Source organism: Manis javanica, chromosome 11 (genome assembly GCF_040802235.1).
Source record: "Manis javanica isolate MJ-LG chromosome 11, MJ_LKY, whole genome shotgun sequence".
NCBI classification, from domain to species: Eukaryota; Metazoa; Chordata; class Mammalia; order Pholidota; family Manidae; genus Manis; species Manis javanica.
In genome coordinates this window covers 40,259,755-40,282,631 of record NC_133166.1, presented here as the reverse complement: position 1 = coordinate 40,282,631, position 22,877 = coordinate 40,259,755, and the positions used below count along the sequence as shown (strand labels likewise).

Sequence of the window (22,877 nt, the reverse complement as noted above, 5' to 3'; positions counted from 1 at the left end):
CTATAGCATCTTACTATGGTGATGAGAGTGACTGTAATGGGGTAGATGGTGGGGACTTGATAATGGGGGGAGTCTAGTAACCATAATGTTGCTCATGTAATTGTACACTAACGATACCAAAAAAAACACAAAACAAAACAGAGTTCAAGAAAGTTAAGTAATCAGCCTAAGGTCATGCTGTCAGTTAGTGGAAGAATCAGGATTTGAAATTTTAGAGCCTGTATTCTTCAACTACATTCCAGTCCCTCTATTGCTATCTGAAAAAATGGTCATCGTTTTAAGTATGCTATAATGGACATGAAATAGCCAACATTTTACTCCCCTATGACATTTTTGTAAGAAGAGTCACTTCATAAAAATGCTGAGTAATATGAAGATTTATATAATTATTAGTATGTAATAAATTTAACAAACTATATACATGTTTTCTTAATGTTAAGGCATTAACCTAGGGAAGAGGTCGTAAGTATCTTCAACAAATCTAAGAGTTTTCCTAATTTTGAATATGTAGGCAACAATACCTTATTGCCTCTATTTTTTAATATTAATTTTAAACTGCTACTTTATACTAACAGTCATATACTGAATTTACCATTTACTGATTCTGAAACTGGAGATAAGCAGCCACTTTATGATAAACTCATAGTGTTTTTACAAGTACCTGATAGAGAAGAGTAATTACCAACTTGGTTCTTTGGTTTAAATTACTGTTACTGAATTACCAGCACTGAGGTCAACAACGGTTGAATTTTACAACTTAGTGGCTGATTTACAAACAGTGTGTCAGTATAAATTTAGTTCCTTCTGTAAAGTAGTTTATATGTGTGAAAAGATAATGTATTTGATATAACAATAAAACCTTGTCCACACCCCCAACATCAGGCTAGAGCCTTACCAAAATAACTGAGGCCTCCTATTAAGTCCTTCCAATCACACCCTTCTCCTCCAGCCTCCACTGGTAAACATTCTAATGCTGATATTTTGTTATCATTACCTATTTAAGATAGTTCCATGTCGTAGAGATATATATATCCTTAACAATATATTGCTTATATGAGCATGCTTTAAAACTCAAAAATATTGTATTTTGTATATTCTTCTGTGGCTTAATTATTTCATTCATTTGTGAGATTAATTTAAGGCACAGAGTTATACTGCATGGTCACTGTTGTGTAGTATTAAACTACTAATAGACTGATATTTATTTATCCATTCCTCTGTTGAATTTTTCCCATTTTTTGTATTTACAAATGATGCTGCTATGACTATTTTTACATATGTCTGTTGTGTCCACAGCAAGCGTTTCTCTAGGATGTAAACTGTGGGTAAAACTTGGACACTCACATGCTCAAATTACTATATAATGATAAATGGGGCCTCTAGTAAATTTCATCTATTCATAGAAAAGTCTCTTAATTTAGGAATAAAGAGCAACTTCTTTACTGAAAGAGTAATCAAAATCTGAGAGCAAATATGATAAAAAACAGTTAAAGTGAGAACACAGCAAAAATACCCTTATCACTATATTATTTAACACTAGCCTTGACTGTTCTACCCAATGCAATATGACATAAAATAGAATTAAGAATACAGCTAAAATATTAGAAGAAAAAAAATAGAAACATAATTTCAGATACTATTTTCAGAGAAACTGGTCCAGAAATCTTCCATTGAATCCTCCTGAAACTACCTAAATATTAATCTGCACACATATAGGGTGAAATTTCATGATTTTGACCAAAGAGTAACTCCCAAGGAGCGATTGGCTAAACAATTCCCAGAGCTCACACAGGGCTGGGAGATAATGTGAATTCCAAGCAGCCAGAATAAAAGGAGCTTATGGAACCCTTAGGGGTAATTCAGTAGAGGCATTAGACAGATCATGCTTTAGCATTAAACTACCCTAAGAGTAAAGGCTACTCCTGTGCTCCCTAACAAAGCTTTAAAACCTATTTTGTAAAGATCAAGGTAATTTTTAAGTAACTTAACTGCCTGCCAAAACAAATTTTAACATTTTTGAAAAGTAAATAAAACCCAATCATTCATTAACATAACATTTACAATGTCTGAAACCCATTAAAAAATTCCCAGATATTAAAAAAGCAGCAAACTGAGACCTATAAGCAGAAGAAGTTATGACAACAAAAATACATTAAGGCATATTTTAATTAATTTCCTGAAAACCAATGACAAAGAGAAAAATCTTTAAAATGTCCAGAGAAAAAAGGTAATACATAAGAGAGAAAAGAGTGACCTCAGAATTTTCATCATCTACACATTTTCTTTTCCAATTAAAATTTTTAAAAATATTTTTGCACATATCTTTAAAGTGATGATAGAAGAAAATCTATCAATTAAGAATCCAATTTCCAGCAAAAAAATTTTTAAATGAAGGTTAAGACTTTTTTCAAAGAAACTAAAGTGGGGACTCTCTTCTCCCCTCCTTGCCTGAGCCAGGAGGTCTGTCCTCTCGCTTTCTCTCTAAGTAAAAGCCTCTGCCTTGCTCTCCTAAAAAAAAAGGAAACACAAGCAAAAAAAATTTTCCAGTAGACCTTCACTGCAAGAAATGTTAAAGGAACTTTAGACAAGAGGAAAATGATGCCAAAAAGAAATATGGATCTACACAATGTAATAAACAGTGCCAGAAATGATAAGTATGTGGCAAATATAAGACTTGTTCTTTTTTCGAAAACTTATTTTAAAATATCTTTAACAATGTATCATGGGGTTCAAAACATTTGGGGAAGTGAAATGTTTTCTAATAATAGCACAAAAGATCAGAGGGGGTAGATGGAAATATATAGTTGTCAAAGTCATAAACCAACAAATGAAGTGATATAATACCACTTGATGGAAGTCTGTTATAAGCTGAAGATGCATGCTGGAAACTCTAGAGTAAGCATTGTAAACACAAGTTTAGATAATTAGTCAAGGTTGGAGATGAAATAATACGGAATATTTAATCCAAACAGAAAAAATGGTAAGAAGGAAAACAGAGTGACAGAAATAGAAAAGAAGTGGCAAATGAGAGAATTATATCCAGTAACATAGATAATTAATAACATTAAATGTAAATGTGTCCAATATAAAGATACTGGTTAAAAGTTAAAGGAAAGATGAAGATATTCTACATAAACATTAATCATAAAGAGTCTGGAATAGATAGATGATAGATAGATGACAGATAGATATATAGATTTACTTATTTATATAAAATTTATATATACATATATATATATTAAGGTATGATTGGTATACACTCTTATGAAGGTTTCACATGAAAAAACAATGTGATTACAACATTTACCCATATTATCAAGTACCCACCTATACCCCAATGCAGTCACTGTCCATCACTGTAAGATGCCAGATTTACTATGTGCCTTCTCTGTGCTATACTATTCACTATGTGCCTTCTCTGTGCTACACTGTTCTCCCTGTGATCCCCTACACCATGTGTATTAAACATAATACCCCTCAATCTCCTTCTCCCTCCCTACCCACCCACACTCCCACACCCCTCCCCTTTGGTCATCACTAGTTCATGCTTGGAGTCTCTGAGTCTGCTGCTATTTTGTTCCTTCAGTTTTGCTTCATTGTTATACTCCACAAATGAGGGAAATCATTTGGCATTTGTCTTTCTCCATCTGGCTTATTTCACTGAGCATAATGTCCTCCAGCTCCATCCATGTTGTTGCAAATGGTAGGATTTGTTTCTTTTTTATGGCCAAATAGTATTCCATAGTGTATATGTACCGCATCTTCTTTATCCATTCACCTATTGATGGCAACTTAGGTTGCTTCCATATCTTGGCTATTGTAAAAAGTGCTGCAATAAACATTGGGGTGCATATGTCTTTTTGAATCTGCGAAGTTGCATTCTTTGGGTAAATTCCAAGGAGTGGGATTCCTTGGTCAAATGGTATTTTTATTTTAGTATTTTGAGGAACCTCCATATTGCTTTCCACATGGTTGAACTAGCTTACGTTCCCACCAGCAGTGTAGGAGCGTTCCCCTTTCTCTGCATCCTCGCCAGCATTTGTTGTTCTTAGTCTTTTTGATGCTGGCCATCCTTACTGGTGTAAGGTGCTATTTCCTTGTGGTTTTAATTTGCATTTCCCTGATGATTAGTGATGTGGAGCATCTTGTCATGTGTCTGTTGGCCATCTGAATTTCTTCTTTGGAGAACTGTCTCTTCATATTCTCTGCCCATTTGTTAATTGGGTTATTTGCTTTTTGGGTGTTGAGGCATGTAATTTCTTGGAATAGCTTTATTAAGACAAAGTTGACTTCAAGGAAGAAGATACAACCAGCGATAAAAAGAAACATTTCAAAATAAGATATTCAATTCATAAATGAGACACCATGAACTTTTGTGTGTGTATAACTAGAGCTTCAAAATGTATGATGCAAACATGACAGAACCATAAGAAACAAACCCAAAATTATAATTGGAAATTTCATCTCTCTGTCAATAACTGCATTAACAACTAAACAGAAAATCAGAAAAAATATGGAAGACTTGAACAACGCTGTTAACCAACTTGATCTGACTAACATTTATAGAACCAAGAAAAACCATACCCTGGGCCATAAAACAAATCTTAATACATTTTAATGTATATGTTCTCTGAACAAAACTGAGTAAAATTAAAAATTAGTAAGAGAAAGCTACATGAAAAATCCCAAAATATTTAGGAATTAAACAAATTTCTAAACCTATATTCATATACATAGATTCTTACTACTCAACTGTAAAATGACAAACAGCCCAATTAAAAACTGAGCAAAATATTTTAACAGAAACCTCAGTAAAAAAGATACACAAATGGCCAATAAACATCTGAAAAGATGCTTAACATCATTAGTTATTAGGCAAATACAAATTAAAAGTAAAGTTATTCCCATATATATAATGGAATAACTTAAATTAAAATAACTTTTTTATAGGAGTTATCAGGAATGTGGAACAACCGAATCCAAAATGGTGGCAGGAATGTTAAAAACTACAGTCTCTTGGAAAAAGTTCACCAATTTCTTTTAAATATACACCTACAATAATTCCATTCCTAGGTATTTACCCAAGAGAAATAAAACATATTGTCTGCATTGACTTTACATGAATGCCCATTGCAACTTTATGTATAATGGCCCCCTAATTAAAAACAATCCCAAAGTCTAGCAGCAGATGAATGGATAAGTAAATGGCAGTATGTCCATACAAAGAAATACTACTTGGCAATAAAAAGGAACACACTACTGGTGTACAGATGAGTATCAAATATATGCTAAGCAAAGAAGCTGGAGCACATTCTGTATAATTACTCCAATACAAAGTTCTAAAATACCAGTAGTATTTTAGAACAAGTAATACTAATATATAGTAACAGAAAGCATATAAGTGGTTGTCTTGGTCTGAAGAGTAGAGCTATGGATGCCCAACTCCAGTGGGAATGACATCACACAGGGGATCAAGGAAGAAATATTTTGGAGTGATGTATATATTCTATATCTTGATAAGGATGGTGAATTCACTTGTCAAAACTCATCAAACTATACAATTAAAATGTGTGAATTTTTACTGTATGTAAGTTATAGAATAAAGCTGTTTTAACGATGTGGCTTTAAAAAACGATTAAAAAATTATAGATAAATGGAATGTAGCAGAGAAACAAAACCCATTATGAATCCATTATAGAGATTCAGCACATGGTAAGTCAGGCATTTTAAATCACTGGAGGAAAGGTCCAATAAAATGTGTAAATATAGTAATACAGTATTTTTTAGTATGAAACCAAAAGGAAAAGTTTGCAGATTTGATTATATAAAATGAAATCAATTCTACAAAGCAACATACTTTAAAGAAATAAAAGCAAGTTAAAACAATGTTACTTCTTAGAATAACAAAGGTGAAAAAAAATCAAAATTTGATTCCTTAGGATGGATTATCATAAGTGGAATACCTAAAAGATAGGCATAAAATATATTCCAGTTTTTCATTCCTGCCATCTTCAACAACATTGGATGTTATTATAAACCAAACAACAAAATGAAAGAAAACAATAAAAACATCTTTGTAATTTAGATAAACAATGAGAATCTGATTGCTTTGATTTGCATTTCAGTGATGATCAGTGGTGATGGGTATTACTTCAAATTTTTAACCACCATTAATAAAAATCCATTGTGCTTTTAACTTAGTGATTTTCTTATTGAAGTGTAATTGTTACAAATATTTCTTTTTAATGTATGTGTCCTAATGGTTACTGCTCTTTAAGTTACCTTAAAATTATTTTTTTAATGTAAGCTGTGTTTTTGTAAATCTTCTATTCAATCCTTAGTTAAGGGTCAAAATGGAAATGTTCTATGGTGCTTTTAAAGCCGTTTATCAAAATCTTCATTTCAAGTCTAAAGGACTCTATGTACTCTTCAATTTAGAAATATAACCCAAGTCACAATGAATAGTGATAGATACTTGTGTTAAATTTTATGTAAGAAAAAATGTTAAACATCAGTATTAAACAAAGCATCTGAATTAAAAAGCCACATTACTTGCCTTATAAGTTTAGAATTTTCATGTCTTAGAATGAAATATAAGTAAAATATCTATTTCTGTAATAATCTTCATTTCAAAACAAGGGTGCAAACAGCACATTCAAGTAAATTAAATAGCATGAAGGGTCACAGTGATAAATACATAATTCACACTGCTAAACTCCCTTCAATTGTTCAAGACTGACTACAGTGCCAAGGCAGTGGCTGTAATGCCAGAATAGATCAGAGTAATTAATCAGTGTCAAACAGATATAAAATGACTGATGCTGTTAAACATGTATACTGTGGTGAGAGCTGTAAAGGACAGTCTCTATGGAGCTGAGCTGTATCACCTTGTTTTTATCATCGGCAGACGGCTACTAGAGCAAAGTTGCAGTTCAATTAAGAACAAAATTGATTTCATTTCAATTTTGTTCTAGGGGCTTTTTAAAATTAATTTCCTCTAGAGCCATAAAATTCCAATTCCCCAGGAAGAGGGGAACTATAAAAAAATCATTGTTATCACTATTAAAGCTTAAAGTTAAAAAAATGAAAGAAAGGAAAACAAAAGAAATGGATTCTCCATCATGTAAAAGCTTACTAGGTATATACAGAGAAAAAGAGAGAACCTGATCTTACTTATATTTTCAAAGCCAAATCACATGAAAAATATGTGGATTTTTTAGAGTAACCACAGACAGAAGTTTGTATAATAAAACTACATTATTCTTAAAAGGAAAAAAACACTTCAAATTTAAATAAAGTGCTAAGTCCTTTAAAAGTATTAATTCTGGGAGACTGGTCTCTTACTCCCTCAATGCTGGAAGTGCTCAAAAGTTTAGAGCACTTCCTTTGGAACTATTTTTAGAACTAGTTTGTAAATCAAACAAACAAATAAACAAGCAAACTAGGCTCATTATTTTATAGTTCCATTTTGCTTTTGGCCAATTGTAGAATTCTTAGTTTGAGAAATTTCCTATTCACACTGTCTTTCCTGCTTTCTAAATATCAAGTCTACCCTCAAGGTAAGATTTACCACTACCCCCCCCACTCCCCCCAACAAAAATGACCATTACTGAAGCTATTAACACACATACACACACAATCTAGGTAGAGTAACTGTACAGGTAATGTTTACAATACTTTTTTATTTTTAAAAATCTTGTTATATTACTTTCTGGATACTAAAATAAGCTTTACATACACAGCAAATTGTCCTAATTAGACTCTTGGCTTTATTTAGTTTTATCTAAAAATTTTATAGCATACCGAGTCAAAAAATACTTTTAACTAAACCCAACGACAGAGAACTCTTTTCAGCCATGCCAAGAAAAATTTGAACACCAAATTGCTCACATGCAATTTGTATGATGAAATTTCTGAGAACAGAGTTGACAAAATAAACCAAGTAAAAGCTACATAAATGCTCTTGGCATGGTGTCACCCAAGGTGATGAGAGGAAATTTGATTTCAGTGAGAATGCATAATAACTCCACTCATTTGTTTGCTCAGAAGAATATTTATAATATGCCAAAGTCTACATCAGATCAAAAAGGAGAGAAGCAAGTAACTGTCTTCTGCTAGAACCCTTCATCACAGCATGGGATGTTGGGTAACAGAGGTGTATACATGACTTGATCTGAGAGAACAAAGGGAGCAATTAGCTTTCTGAGGACAATGAGTAAAATATTTACAGAAATTAACCAGGTCATAAAGGGAAAATTGGAATTTATCAAGTGAAGGAGATCAGAACAACTTTCTAGGTAGAAGAATATCTTAGTCAAAGGCAGGAGGAGAAGAGATAGGGAAGTTAGCTAAAAAATGAACTCTCTGTAGCTATGATGGGCTTCTATAATAAGGTCATGACAGGATAGGACTGGGAATGATGAAAAATGGTCAGATTGTGAAGGGTCATGGTAAGGAATTTGGATTTTATCCTGGAGATACTGATGATGCAATAAGCCAATTTTAAAAATTAACTTTGTTAAGGCATAATTTACATATGATAAAATGTACATATTTTACACATACAGTTCAATGAGTTTTACCAACATGTCACTTTTATAAACTTTTGTCTATCTCAAATCTCAAAGATAATCTCTTGTTATATTCCATTAATTTTAGTTTTAAGCTTTTATATTTAGGTCAATGACCCATTTAGCATTGGTTTTTATATATGGTGTAAGGTAATAATTCAGATTCATTATTTTCCTATACAAATACTTAGTTTTTCTAGCACTATATCTTGAAAAGACTCTCCTTTTCCCATTGAATTACACTGGCCCTTTGGAAAAATTTAATTAACTATACAAAAGTGAGCCTATTTCTAGATTTTCCATTTTTTATATTAATCTATATGTCTACTTATACTATACACCAATATGATACAGTCTGGGTTAATGTAACATTTTAATAAGTTCAGAAATCACAATGTAAGACTCAAATATGACTCTGAAAAATTGTTCAGCTACTTTAGGTCTTTTGCATCTGCATGTAAATTTTAGAATCAGCCTACCTTGTTAAATTCACTTACCAATTCAATGGGTAATTAATTCTATTGGTAAACTACTTGGAATTTTCTAAGTACAGTTACATTATCTGCAAATACTGATGGTTTTATGTCTTCCTTTCCAAAGGTTTTTAATTCTTTTTCAATCCTTATTGCACTGGCTAAGACTTCCAATATAAGACAATAGGAGTGGTGAGAGTGGATACCCTTGTCTTGTCCCAAGCGTGGGAGAAAAGAATTCAGTCTTTCTCCACTTGGTATAATGTTTATCAGGTTGAGAAAATTCTCTTTTATTTCTAGTTTGCTGTATTTATCATGAGTGGGTACTGAATTTTGTCAAATGCTTTTGCTGCATCCATTGATGTGATCATATGGTTTTTCTTCAGACTGTTAGCATGGTGGGCATTGAATTATTTTAAAATATTGAATTAGCCTTGCATTCCTGGAACAAACCCCACTTGTTCTTGGTGTGTTGTTCTTTTTATATACTGCTGGATTCAGTTTGCTACTATTTTGTTGAGGATCTGTGTATTTATATTCATAAGGGATACTGGTCTATAGTTTAATTTTTATGTACTATCTTTGTCTAGATTTTGGTACCAAGGTAATACGGTCTCAATAAAATGAGCTCTTGCCTCTTAAATTTTCTGGAAGACTGCTCAGAATTGTGTTATTTTTTCTTTAGCTGGTTGGGAGAATTTCCAATGTGCCTGGACATTAGTTTTATGGAAGGTTTCTGAGGTCGGCTGCTTGTTTTTGTCAGTAAAATTTAATTCGGAGAGGATTAAAGATGGCGGCGTGAGAGGTGAGACAGAGGCTTCCTCCTAAAACCACATATAGTATGAAAATATAATTAATACAGCTAATCCTGAGAGAGCAACAGGAAAGAGGGCTGTGCCAGACTGGAGAAAAGAGCAGACTTCATGGAACAGGGTAACATACCAAAGCTGTGGCTAGATGGGACCCAAGCCTTCCCCCGCCCCAGCTCAACGGCTGGAGGAAGAGAAATGGAGCGGTGAGGGAGTGGAGGCCTGGGACTGCTGAATACCTAGTTCTGGGAGCACAAACCTACATTTCATGGTGCTTTCATGATACTCTCGTGATTAGGGGATTGGAAAGCTAAGACAGGCAGAATACCTGGAGAGACAGATCCCAGCCGCTTGTGGAAAGCAGGGATCCATATCCAGCTGCTCTGTGACAAAAACTTATACCTGTGTGCTCGGCCCACTGGTTCAGGCAGTGGAGACAGGCACAGCAGCCAGCAAGCAGGAAACAGCTCTTTCCTCCCACCAGGCACCAACACAACTCCCCTGCAACCCTTCGACATTGCTTCAGGGGCTGAGGAGTTTCAGAGAGTAGAGCTTCTGGACACTAGAAGGGGCCGTATACAAATATGAAATGCCAAAGGAACCTGGTCCAGAGTAAAATTAATATAACCCCTGAGAAAGATGACATCGACCTTATGACTCTTCCTGAAAGGGAGTTCAAAATAAAAATCATCAACATGCTAATGGAGTACGGAAAGACACCCAAGAACTCAGGAATGAATTCTGGTTGGAGATCCAGTCATTGAAGAGCACAATGGAGGGTATTAAAAGCAGCTTCGATATGGTGGAGGAGATGATAAATGAAATAGAACTAGAGAAGAGGAACACAAAGAAGCTGAGGCAGAGAGAAAAAAGGATCTTGAAGAAAGAAAGAATACTGAGAAAACTGTGTGACCAATCCAAACATAACAATATTCGCATTATAGGAGTGCCAGAAGAAGAGAGAGTGAAAGGGATAGAAAGTGTCTTTGAGGAGGTAATTGCTGAAAACTTTCCTAATCTGGGGAAGGAGATAGCCTCTCAGGCCATGGAGATCCACAGATCTCCCAAAACAAGGGATCCAAGGAAGACAACACCAAGACACATAGTAATTAAAATGGAAAAGATCAAGGATAAGGACAGACTGTTAAAAGCAGCCAGAGAGAGAAATAAGATCACATACAATGAAGCAGAAGGGCCTGGAAACAAGATTACTTTATCTGGCAAATTATCATTTAAATTTGAAGGAGGGATTAAACAATTTTCAGATAAGCAAAAGCTGAGAGAATTTATCTCCCACAAACCATCTCTACAGTCTATTTTGGAGGGACAGCTATAGATGGAAGTGTTCCTAAGGTTTAATAGCTGTCACCACAGGTAATAAAACCACAGTAAAGAAAGTAGAACAGCTAATTACTAAGTAAAGGCAAAACTAAATTATCCCCAAAGTCAATCAAGGGATAGACAAAGAATACAGAATATGATACCTGATATACAAAGAATGGAGGAGGAAGAAAAAGGAGGAGAAAAAGAAAAGAACCTTTAGATTGTGTTTGTAACAGCTTATTAAGTGAGTTAAGTTAGATTCTTAGATAGTAAGGAAGTTAACCTTGAAACTTTGATAACCACGAATCTAAAGTCTGCAATGGCAATAAGTACATACCTATTGATAATCACCCTAAATGTAAATGGACTGAATGCACCAAGCAAAAGACACAGAGTCACTGAATGGATAAAAAAACAAGACCCATCTATATGCTGCCTACAAGAGACTCACTTTAAACCCAAAGAAATACACAGACTAAAAGTGAAGGGATGGAAAAAGATATTTCATGCAACTAACGGAGAGAAAAAAGCAGGAGTTGCAGTACTTGTATCAGACAAAATAGACTTCAAAACAAAGAAAGTCACAAGAGACAAAGAAGGACATTACATAATGATAAAGGGGTCAATACAACAAGAAGATATAACCATTATAAATATCTATGCTCCCAACACAGAACCACCCACATATGTGAAATGAATACTAACTGAATTAAAAGGGGAAATAGAATGTACTGCATTCATTCTAGGAGACTTCAACACTCCACTCACTCTGAAGGACAGATTAACTAGACAGAAGATAAGTAAGGAGACAGAGGCACTGAACAACACAATAGAACAGATGGACCTAAAAGACATCTGCAGAACTCTACACCCAAAAGCAACAGAATACACATTCTTCTCAAGTGCACATGGAACATTTTCAAGAATAGATCACATACTAGGCCACAAAAAGAGCCTCTGTAAACACAAAAAGATTGAAATTGTACCAACCAGTTTCTCAGACCACAAACATATGAAACTAGAAATAAATTACGAAAAGAAAATGAAAAAACCGACAAACACAGGGAAGCTTTACAACATGTTCCTAAATAACCAATGGATCAATGACCAAATAAAAACAGAGAACAAGCAATATATGGAGACAAATGACAACAATAATTCAACACCACAAAATCTGTGGGACGCAGCCAAAGCCGTGCTAAGAGGAAAGTATATTGTAATACAAGTCTACCTCAGGAAAAAAGATCAATCCCATATGAACACTCTAAACTCACAATTAACAAAACTAGAAAAAGAAGAACAAATGAGGCCCAAAGTCAGTAAAAGGAGGGACATAATGAAGATTAGAGCAGAAATAAATAAAATTGACAAGAATAAAACAATAGAAAGAATCAATGTAAGCAAGAGCTGGTTCTTCAAGAAAATAAACAAAATAGACAAACCCCTAGCCAGACTTATCAAGAAAAAAAGACAGTCTACACACATAAACAGAATCAGAATGAGAAAGGAAAAATCATTATGGACACCACAGAAATACAAAGAATTATTAGAGAATACTATGAAAAATTATATGCTAACAAACTGGATAACCTAGAGGAAATGAACAACTTTCTAGAAAAATACAACCTTCCAACACTGACCCAGAAAGAAACAGAAAATCTGAACAGACCAATTACCAGCAATGAAATTGAATTGGCAGTCAAAAAACTACCTAAGAACAAAACTCCTGGACCAGATGGCTTCACTGCTGAATTTAATCAAACATTTAATGAAGATCTAATACCGATTCTCCTTAAAGTTTTCCAAAGAGTAGAAGAAGAGGGGATACCTTCCAAACTCATTCTGTGAGGCCAGCATCACTCTAATACCAAAACCAGGCAAAGACACCACAAAAAAAGAACATTACAGACCAATATCCCTGATGAACATAGATGCAAAAATACTCAACAAAATATTAGCAAACTGAATTCAAAAATACATTAAAAAGATCATCCATCATGATCAAGCAGGATTTATTCCAGGGATGCAAGGATGGTACAACATTCAAAAATCCATCAGCATCATTCACCACACCAACAAAAAGAAGGACAAAAACCACATGATTATCTCCATAGATGCTGAAAAGGTGTTCAACAAAATTCAACATCTCATGATAAAAACTCTCAACAAAATGGGTATAGAGGGCAAGTACCTCAACATAATAAAGGCCATATATGACAAACAGACAGCCAACGTCATACTTAACAGTGAGAAGCTGAAAGCTTTTCCTTTAAGATTGGGAACAAGACAAGGATGCCCACTCTCCCCACTTCTATTCAACATAGTACTGGAGGTCCTAGCCACAGCAATCAGACAACACAAAGAAATAAAAGGCATCCAGATTGGCAAGGAAGAAGTTAAACTGTCCCTGTTTGCAGATGACATGATATTGTACATAAAAAAACCCTAAAGAATCCACTCCAAAACTACTAGATCTAATATCTAAATTCAGCAAAGTTGCAGGATACAAAATTAATACACAGAAACCTGTGGCATTCCTATACACTAACAATGAACTAGCAGAAAGAAAAAGCAGGAAAAAATTCCATTCACAATTGCATCAAAAAGAATAAAATACCTAGGAATAAACCTAACCAAGTGAAAGACCTATACTCTGAAAAGTACAAGACACTCATGAGGGAAATTAAAGAAGATACCAATAAATGGAAACACATCCCATGCTCATGGATGGAAAGAATTAACATTGTCAAAATGACCATCCTGCCTGAAGCAATCTATAGATTCAATGCAATTCCTATCAAAATACCTATAGCATTCTTCAACGAACTAGAGAAAATCGTCCTAAAATTCATATGGAACCACAAAAGACCTTGAATAGCCAATGCAATTCTGAGAAGGAAGAATAAAGCTGGGGGCATCATATTCCCCAACTTCAAGCTCTACTACAAAGCCACAGTACTCAAGACAATTTGGTACTGGCACAAGAACAGGCCCATAGACCAATGGAACAGACTAGAGAGCCCTGATATAAACTCAACCATATATGGTCAATTAATATATGATAAAGGAGCCATGGACATACAATGGGGAAATGACAGCCTCTTCCACAGTTGGTGTTGGCAAAACTGGACAGCTACATGCAAGAGAATGAAACTGGATTATTGTTTAACCCCATACACAAAGTAAACTTGAAATGGGTTAAAGATTTGAATGTAAGTCATGAAACCATAAAACTCTTAGAAGACAACATAGGCAAACATCTCCTGAGTATAAGCATGAGCAACTTCTTCCTGAACGCATCTCCTCAAGAAAGGAAAGCAAAAGCAAAAATGACCTCATGGGACTACATCAAACTAAAAAGTTTCTGTACAGCAAAGGACATCATCAACACAGCAAAAAGGCATCCTACAGTATGGGAGAATATATTTGTAAATGACATATCCAACAAGGGGTTAAAATCTAAAATATATAAAGAACTTACACACCACAAAACCCAAAAAGCAAATAACACAATTAACAAATGCATAGAGGATATGAAGAGACAGTTCTCCAAAGAAGAAATTCAGATGGCCAACAGACACATGACAAGATGCTCCACATCACTAATCATCAGGGAAATGCAAGTAAAAACCACCATGAGATATCACCTCACACCAGTAAGGATGGCCAGCATCGAAAAGACTAAGAACAACAAATGCTGGCGAGGATGTGGAGAAAGGGGCACCCTCCTACACTGCTGGTGGGAATGTAGGCTAGTTCACCCATTGTGGAAAGCAATATGGAGGTTCCTCAAAAAACTCAAAATAGAAATATCATTTGACCCTGGAATCACACTCCTTGGAATTTACCCAAAGAATGCAACTTCTCAGATTCTAAAAGACATATGCACCCCTATGTTTACTGCAGCACTTTTTATAGTAGCCAAGATATGGAAGCAACCTAAGTGTCCATCAGTAGATGAATGGATAAAGAAGAGGTGGTACATATACACAATGGAATACTATTCGGCCATAAGGAAGAAAAAATCCTACCATTTTGCAACATGGATGGAGCTGGAGGACATTATGCTCAGTGAAATAAGCCAGGTGGAGAAAGACAAATGCCAAATGATTTCCCTCATTTGTGGAGTATAACAATGAAGTGAAACTGAAGGGACAGAATGGCAGCAGACTCAGAAACTCCAAGAATGAACTAGGGGTTACCAAAGAGAAGGGGTGTGGGAGGGCTGGTGGGTAGGGAGGGAGAAGGGAACTGAGGGGTATTATGTTTAGTACATATGGTGTGGGGGATCACGGGGAGAGCAGTGTAGCACAGAGAAGGCACACAGTGGATCTGTGGAATCTTGCAGCACTGATGGACAGTGACTGCATTGATAATATGGGTAAATGTAGTAAACACATTGCTTTTTCATGTGAAACCTTCAAAAGAGTGTATATCAATCATACCTTAGTAAAATTTTTAAAAAATAAAAAATAAAATAAATGGCAAGGGTGTCTTCCACTTTATAATAAGAAAAAAAAATTAATTCAAACACATCCACTCAGTTACTTATTATCCTTTAGTGTTTAAGGTGTCTGTGCGTCCCACTGATGCCACTGTTATCCTGCTACCACCGTGGGATTATGTGGGAACTGGGGTATGAGAGAAGAGAAGAAAATATATAGAAAGGAAAACAGGACTTGTCCCATTCTGAGAATTAAGAGACCGTTTCCCCATTCCTCATGCTAGAATTAGAGGGAGCTCTTTCTGTACTGACACCCTCTTTGGAGATTCATGCTGTCTGGTGTCCAAGCTGGGGGATTGGAGGGAAACAAATTATAACTTTACCACCATTTCAGGAGTACTGTGAGTTCTGGTCTTCTCCAATTTACCTGATAGTGTTTACTTTTCAGAGATCTCATACAAGTTTTCCATTGCATTATGGTTTTAAAGCTGCGCTGAGTGATAGAGAGAGGATGGAATGCGCTTACATCATCTCATATGGAACTGGAATTACTGTGCTTTTATATTTAAATGTTTCCTGTAGATAGAATTTAGTTAGTTCTTGCTTTTATTCAGTTTACTCCTGCCTTTTAAACGACATGTTTAGGCCATTCATTTATTTTTTGAATACTTTGTTTTTTTAGAGTAGTTTTAGGTTTACAACAAAATTGAGAATGTAGAAAGATTTTCCCATATTCCTCTGTCCCCACACATGCATAGTCTCCCCTATTATCAGCATCACTCATCAGAAGGGTACATTTTTTATCAACGATGAACCTACACTGATGACATATCATAATCACCAAAAGTCTATAGTTTACCTATAGACATATTATATGGGTTTGGACAAATACCCATCATTATGTCATACAGGCTGTATTCACTGTCCTAAGAAACCTCTGTGCTCTACTTATTTGTATCCCTCCCTCTGGCAACCACAGATGTTTTCACTGTGTGCACAGTTTTGCTGTTTCCAGAATGTCATGTTCGAATCACACAGTATGTAGCCTTTTCAGATTGGCTTCTTTCACTTAGTATTATGCATTTAAGTTTCCTCTCTATCTCTTCATGGCTTGATAGCTCGTTTCTTTTTAGCAGTGAATAATATTCCACTGCTGGAAGTATAGCCCACTCATATTTAATATAATCACCACTATGTTTGAATTTATGTCTATCCTCATAGCACTTGTTTTCTCTTTGTCCATCTGTTTATTTTCAGATTTTCTTTTGAACTGAATATTTCTTTCAGGATTCCTTTTTATATCCACTACTTGTTTACTTAGCTATATTTGTAGATTGATTTTATAATTTTTAGCTGTTGCTCTGGGGTTTATAATGTTCATACTTAATTTATTACAGTTTACCATTAAATTCCTTTGTGTACATTTTAAGCACTTCACAATATATTTCCATTTTCTCATTAATTTCTTTATCACTGCCATACACTTTATGTCTCCATTTTTTTTAAAGTCAATTATCTTTAAGAAATTAAAAAATGAGAAAATAAAGGCTTTTCTATATACTCACACACATTTACTGTTTCTGGCATTTTCCATTTTTTTTAGGTACAAGTTTCTATTTGGTGATATTTTCCTTCCACTTGAAGAACCTTCTTTATTATATCTTATATTGTTGGACTGCTGCCAATGAATTCTTTTAACATTTTCTTCTGGAAAAGTTTTTGTTTAGTCTTCATTTCTGAAACGTATTTATTCTAGATTTTTTAGTACATTTAAAATGTCATTTGATTACTGTTTGGTTTACATGGTTTCTGATGAGTATTCTGAAGTTATCTTTTCTTTGTATCTTTGTTTCTTTTTCTCTGACTAATGTTAATATGTTTTGTAGTATCACTGTTTATAAGCAATTTGTTTATGATGTCTTGGTGTTGTTTTTTTTTTTGGTGCTGATCCCACTTAGGATTCACTGAGTTTCTTTAATCTGGGTTAAAATTATTACCAAATGTAAGAAAACTGGGCCATTACTATTTCTTTAAATATATTTTCTGTCCCTGCTACTTTCAGGGACTTCTATTATCACATTTAAGTTACAGTGCTTCAAATTTTCCCAAGGTTACTGTGGATACATTCATTTAAAAAATCTTTTTTCCCCTCCCTATGTTTCATTTTTGGTACACTTTATTGCTGCAACTACAATTCACTGATCTTTTCTCCTGCCATTAATTCTATCAAATGACATTTCACTTCAGATATTCTTCTATTTGAATTTTAAATTTCTTCTCATATTCTCCTATGTTCATATAAAAGTAGTTATAATACATGCTTGCATGCAAATTCCATCATTTCTGGGTCTGCTTCTATCAACCGATGTTTTCCTGCATTAGATGTTAGAAAGCTGGCCATCATGAATTTTATGCTGCTGAGTGTCTGAGTACTGGTGTTTCCTTCTGTTGTCATTAAAGCTATTTGCAGGCTTGTTTTTTCTTTCTCGAAAGGCTTGTTTTTAAGCTCTGTTAAGGAGTGTGCAGAGTAGCCTTTACCCTAGGGATAGTTTATGCCCACTGTTAAGCTATGGTCCTTCTGGAATCTCTACCGAATAGATCCAAAAGGACTCCCCATTCTAACTGGATGAGCCTTGAATATTCTACAGCTCTGTATAAACTCTGAGTACTGTCTGGCTTACAGCTGCCCCAGCTGCTTTGCCTGATCTCAGGTTTTTCATCCTACGCATGTACATCTTAATACTCACCTAAACTCAAGGGGATGGCCATGTATATTTCTAGAGCTCTTTTTTTGATTAACTTGTCCTCTTCAGTACTCTGCCCCTAACTTCTGACTTCTAGTCATCAACACCACCATCAGGCACTTAGCAGAGTTGGAAAAAAAGTATTTTATCCACTTATCTAATCCTTTCTTATTTTTCCATAGCTGAGAATGACCCCATTTTTTTACTTTGAGATCTTCCTTTCAAATCTTTCCTCAGGTTGTGCTGTTTTAGGTGACTCTAATAGTTTGTGATGTATTGGCCTTACTACTTAAATACAAGTGGATACAAGTGGCAGTCCAAGAAATACAGGATGCAGATGGAGCACAAGGCAACATTAGAATCACACACATTCACAGTATTCTGTAAAAGCTTAATCAATTACTCTAAGGATTACTGGGTAAAGAATAGGATTTCAAAATTCCACTAGATATCAAATAATATTTTGTTGTTATTAGGCAGAAGAAAATTCAAATGCTATCTTAAGATTAAAACATGAATGAATTAGTACTGCCTTTAAAATCTAGCATTAAGACAACAAAATGGTTACAGAAAAAAACATTTTCAAGTTTCCATACATGAGTCCAAATACTAGAGCTACACAAAAACAAAACAGTGAGGATGTGAAAGGATTTAATTTGTATTTGTATGTGCCAAATTTCAGTTATGCTGTGCTCAAATTTTCTAAAGAGAAAATGACACCATGTAGGTTTTATTGTCATAGCACTGAAACCTCAAAGTGAAAAAATGACAAGATGCTGCTTTAGTCAAATAGTGTTTATTTGCATCTACTAAATTCAATTCATACATCGAGTGAAACCAAAATTATTTTAGAATTTTATGAAATATTTTAAACATATAGAGAATAACATTATGACCACTTAGGACTTACCACTCAGCTTTGTTTGAATCTTAACATTCTGCAAGTCTTCAATTTTTAGAAGAAATAGTTCAGATAATATGACAATGAAACCCCTTTGCAGCTTTCCCTAACTCTACTCTCCTTCACAGAGGTAACCACTAAGCCAAATTAAGCGGTCGTCATTACCAGGTGCTGCTTCTTACTTTTACTCGTGTGTGTGTGTGTGTGTGTGTGTGTGTGTGTGTGTTGTTATTTTACACGGTTTTGAACCTCACATAAATTGTATATTGTAGGAGTCATACTACAATTTTTTTTTGCTCAATGTTCCTTTGACAGACATATAATTTATATGATAAAATATAATTTACTTCACCTGCTATAGAGATTTTATTGTATGCAACTATCATATATATTTATCTATCATCTCTTGATGGACATTAAGGTTACTTCCAATTTTCACTTCTAAAGCCATACTGTTGTGAAGCTTCCTGTACACAGGTTGTGGGAGATATTGTGTAGGAAAATACATGCCTAGGGAAAAAATTATGTGGTTGCAGGGATGATACATCTATACTTAACTTGATGGTGTCAAACTATTCTGTTAAGTTGTATCAATTAAGACTACCAGCATAAGAGTATAAAGGTTCCTTTGGACACATTATTTCAAGAATTCAACACTGTTAAATTTCATGAATTTTTTCCCATAATGAAGGATGAGAAACAGTGTGTTATAATTTTAATTAGCCTTCCTCTGAGTTACTAGTGATGTAGAGTTATTTTTTCTCTGAAGTTTGTTGTACATGCAGCTTTTCCAGTCAGGAGGCTTTCAGTAAAGGTGAGACAAAAAGACTTCTATGTAATAAGTTTAGATTAAAAAACAAAGTTTCTATCATCAAATTCTAACTTTGGGAGCTAAGCATTGTAGGTATATAAGAACTATAGATGCTTATATAAATGATCAATGAGATATAAAACAAAGGAATGTAGGACTGGACCAGATCATGAACATTATGCAAGATTTTTTAAGAACTGAGGAGGTAGAGTCACAGCATTCTAGAGAAATATATTTTGACCACAATAACTACTGAATGACATTCTCTTTAATTTATACCTTACCTCTGTTGGTGATATTTCTCTTTAGTCACTTAGGAAATGGAAATATTTAATTTTAGTTATATTTGCAACTTGGTAAATACTAGTAATTGTTCAAGGAAAAGTTTTTATAATTATTTTGTCACACTCAAAATAAGAGATAATATGTCAAATACATTTTTTAACTGGCATAAATAAATTAGATCTAAATATATTTTCTTTCAATTACTTTTTAAAAATTACTTTTCTAAGGAAAGAACATGCCATCTAAAATTTATGCAGTTGTACCTTAGCATCTGTTATATTGCTTGAAATACAGTGGACACATAAAAAGGGGTCACAGAATGAATGAATATTGTTTATGTCAGAATGAGTAAGGCATTTCTCCACCACCTCCCTTTCTTACCTGCTTTAACTGAAAATGGCTTCTCCAGTAGAAATATTGTTTGTTTCCAGTGTGTTTTGGTACTCTGGGGGCCCGTAGAGAACACGACCTGCATTGGTAGAGTTCAAAAGTATCTTATGAAGTACAAGATTTTTAATATCATGGTACATTAATCTACTACATCAAATACAAGCTCCAACTGTTTACAACAGCAAAATGCTTATGATCAAACACCTTGGGGGCACAAAATAAAATACAATGTATTTCACATAATTAATTCTTACTGAGACAACTCATGATACTTACCCTGTAGTGGCAATTCTTCTCAAAATATATATCGAAGTAACCAGCAACTGCCTGTAAAAAAAAAACAAAAAACTATAAATAATTATTAAATCAATTACATGACATAATGAATTATTCAGTCTTTTAAGACACAGCAAATAACACATGGTTTTAAGTCAAGATTTCGTTTCAAAACCCAGACACCTCTTAAATTATGGCAAGTCACTATTTTTCCTGGAAAAGATGTTTTAAGTAAAAATAAAGTAATATAATTTGGCTTTTCCCCACAGAAACACATAATAATAAGGGTAACAAGGCTAATCAAGTAACCAGTTTGTGCTTTATAGGAAAAATGATCATGATGGTGATTTGAAAAAGTCCTATGCTGGTCAAGACTTTGCCACTGAGATGTTGCCACCAAGTGAATTAAACCATCTTGGACCCTCCAGCTCTAGTCAAGCCTCCAGACAACCACAGCAGCATGAGAGACTCCAGAGGAGGGCAACAGAATGACTCATAGGTAAGTCTTTAGTAAATAAGATCAGTACATATTGCAGAATTGTAAACCAGTAATCTAAATGATTCTGACTTCAAGTCACTAAGTTTTGGGGTGGTTTGTTATACAGCAATAATAATTAAAATACACTATTTTCCACAAAGCCAGTTCATTTAATTTCTTCTATTTGCATCACATTTTAAAGCAAAGCACTAAGAATATTTTTGAGATGAGATCAATTACATTTTTAAATGTTCTATTTTTTTCTGAAAATAAAATAAAAATGAGAATTAGCTTTCAAATAAAACTTATATTTAAACAAACAACCAAAGGAGATTCCAAAGTAACTCACAGTTACAATCATAGTATAAAAAGTCTCTAAAAGAAATGAAACATATTCAAATGAATATATAACTTTTATTTCTCTTCGTTTAAAATTTAAATGACACCATTCCTTCTTTTCTTTTACTAATAGGACTAGCTTTAATCTAATTTTAAAACTGGCATTAAATAAAGCTTATAAAGTGTTAAAAATCAGACACTAATTATTGAAAAATCACTAAAATTTGTGTACTCTACAGCATGTGTTGAGAATGTGAAGTTTTATTGATCTGTAGGGTTAATATGGATTGTGTCCAAGCCAACTCAATATTTAACCTTGAGGTTCATTATACTTTAGATACCTAGAGACCTGAAATACTATAAATACTTTTTCTATTTTGTCCAATATAATTATAAAGTAATGCAGTACTCAGCTACAGATTGTTCTAGAAAACCATGTAGTTACTCAGAATAGTTCTAAAACATTAACTTTTTTCTTTTGATTTCCTGATACTCTTCCATAAACTAATTCAACTGTTTTCTTAAATTTATTCCTGTATGCTTATCTTGTTCACCACTGTATCTCAGTGCCCAGAAAGGTGCCTGGCCTGTAGTACACAATAAGTATTTGCTCTATGAATGTGCTTATTATATATAATACTATTACCATACTTACCAGATTATATTATAGCTAGCCCTATCACACTGCAATTTAAGAGCAAAGCCTATGAATAACTCATATTTCTATGCCCCTTACCCAGCACAAGTTTGTTATATAGCAGGTTCTCAACAAATTTTTAATTTTTTAGTCTTCCATTTCTTAAATATAGCTAGCCTTATTATGTAATCAGTATACTTTTAAATCATTGAATAAACTACATTTAGATGCAACTAATAATTTTCAACTCTGAAAAAAATGGAGAATGTGTGACAAATACGGGGAGGACAGAGTTAACAGAGCTAGTCCTACTTATATGCCTGCACAAATCTCATCCTAAGCCCTGAACCCCACAGCTTGGGTTAGATCCAAACGAACATAACAAAGGCTGGGAACT

The 22,877-nt window shown here is 34.1% G+C and overlaps 1 protein-coding gene across 3 annotated transcripts in view; it reads right to left on the bottom strand.

The window, feature by feature from the left end:
- Positions 1 to 22,877, bottom strand: part of PRMT3 (protein arginine methyltransferase 3) — a 149,842-nt gene that overhangs the window by 9,775 nt on the left and 117,190 nt on the right. For all 3 annotated transcript variants that reach the window (XR_012122640.1, XM_073216321.1, XM_073216322.1), the window contains 2 exons: positions 21,027 to 21,077; positions 20,742 to 20,829 (listed from right to left, as the gene is read on the bottom strand). Coding sequence is in view for 2 of the 3 variants with exons in the window: in XM_073216321.1 (XP_073072422.1) it covers positions 20,742 to 20,829; positions 21,027 to 21,077 (139 nt within the window). In the remaining variant the exon portion in view is untranslated. The remainder of the gene's footprint in view (positions 1 to 20,741; positions 20,830 to 21,026; positions 21,078 to 22,877) is intronic.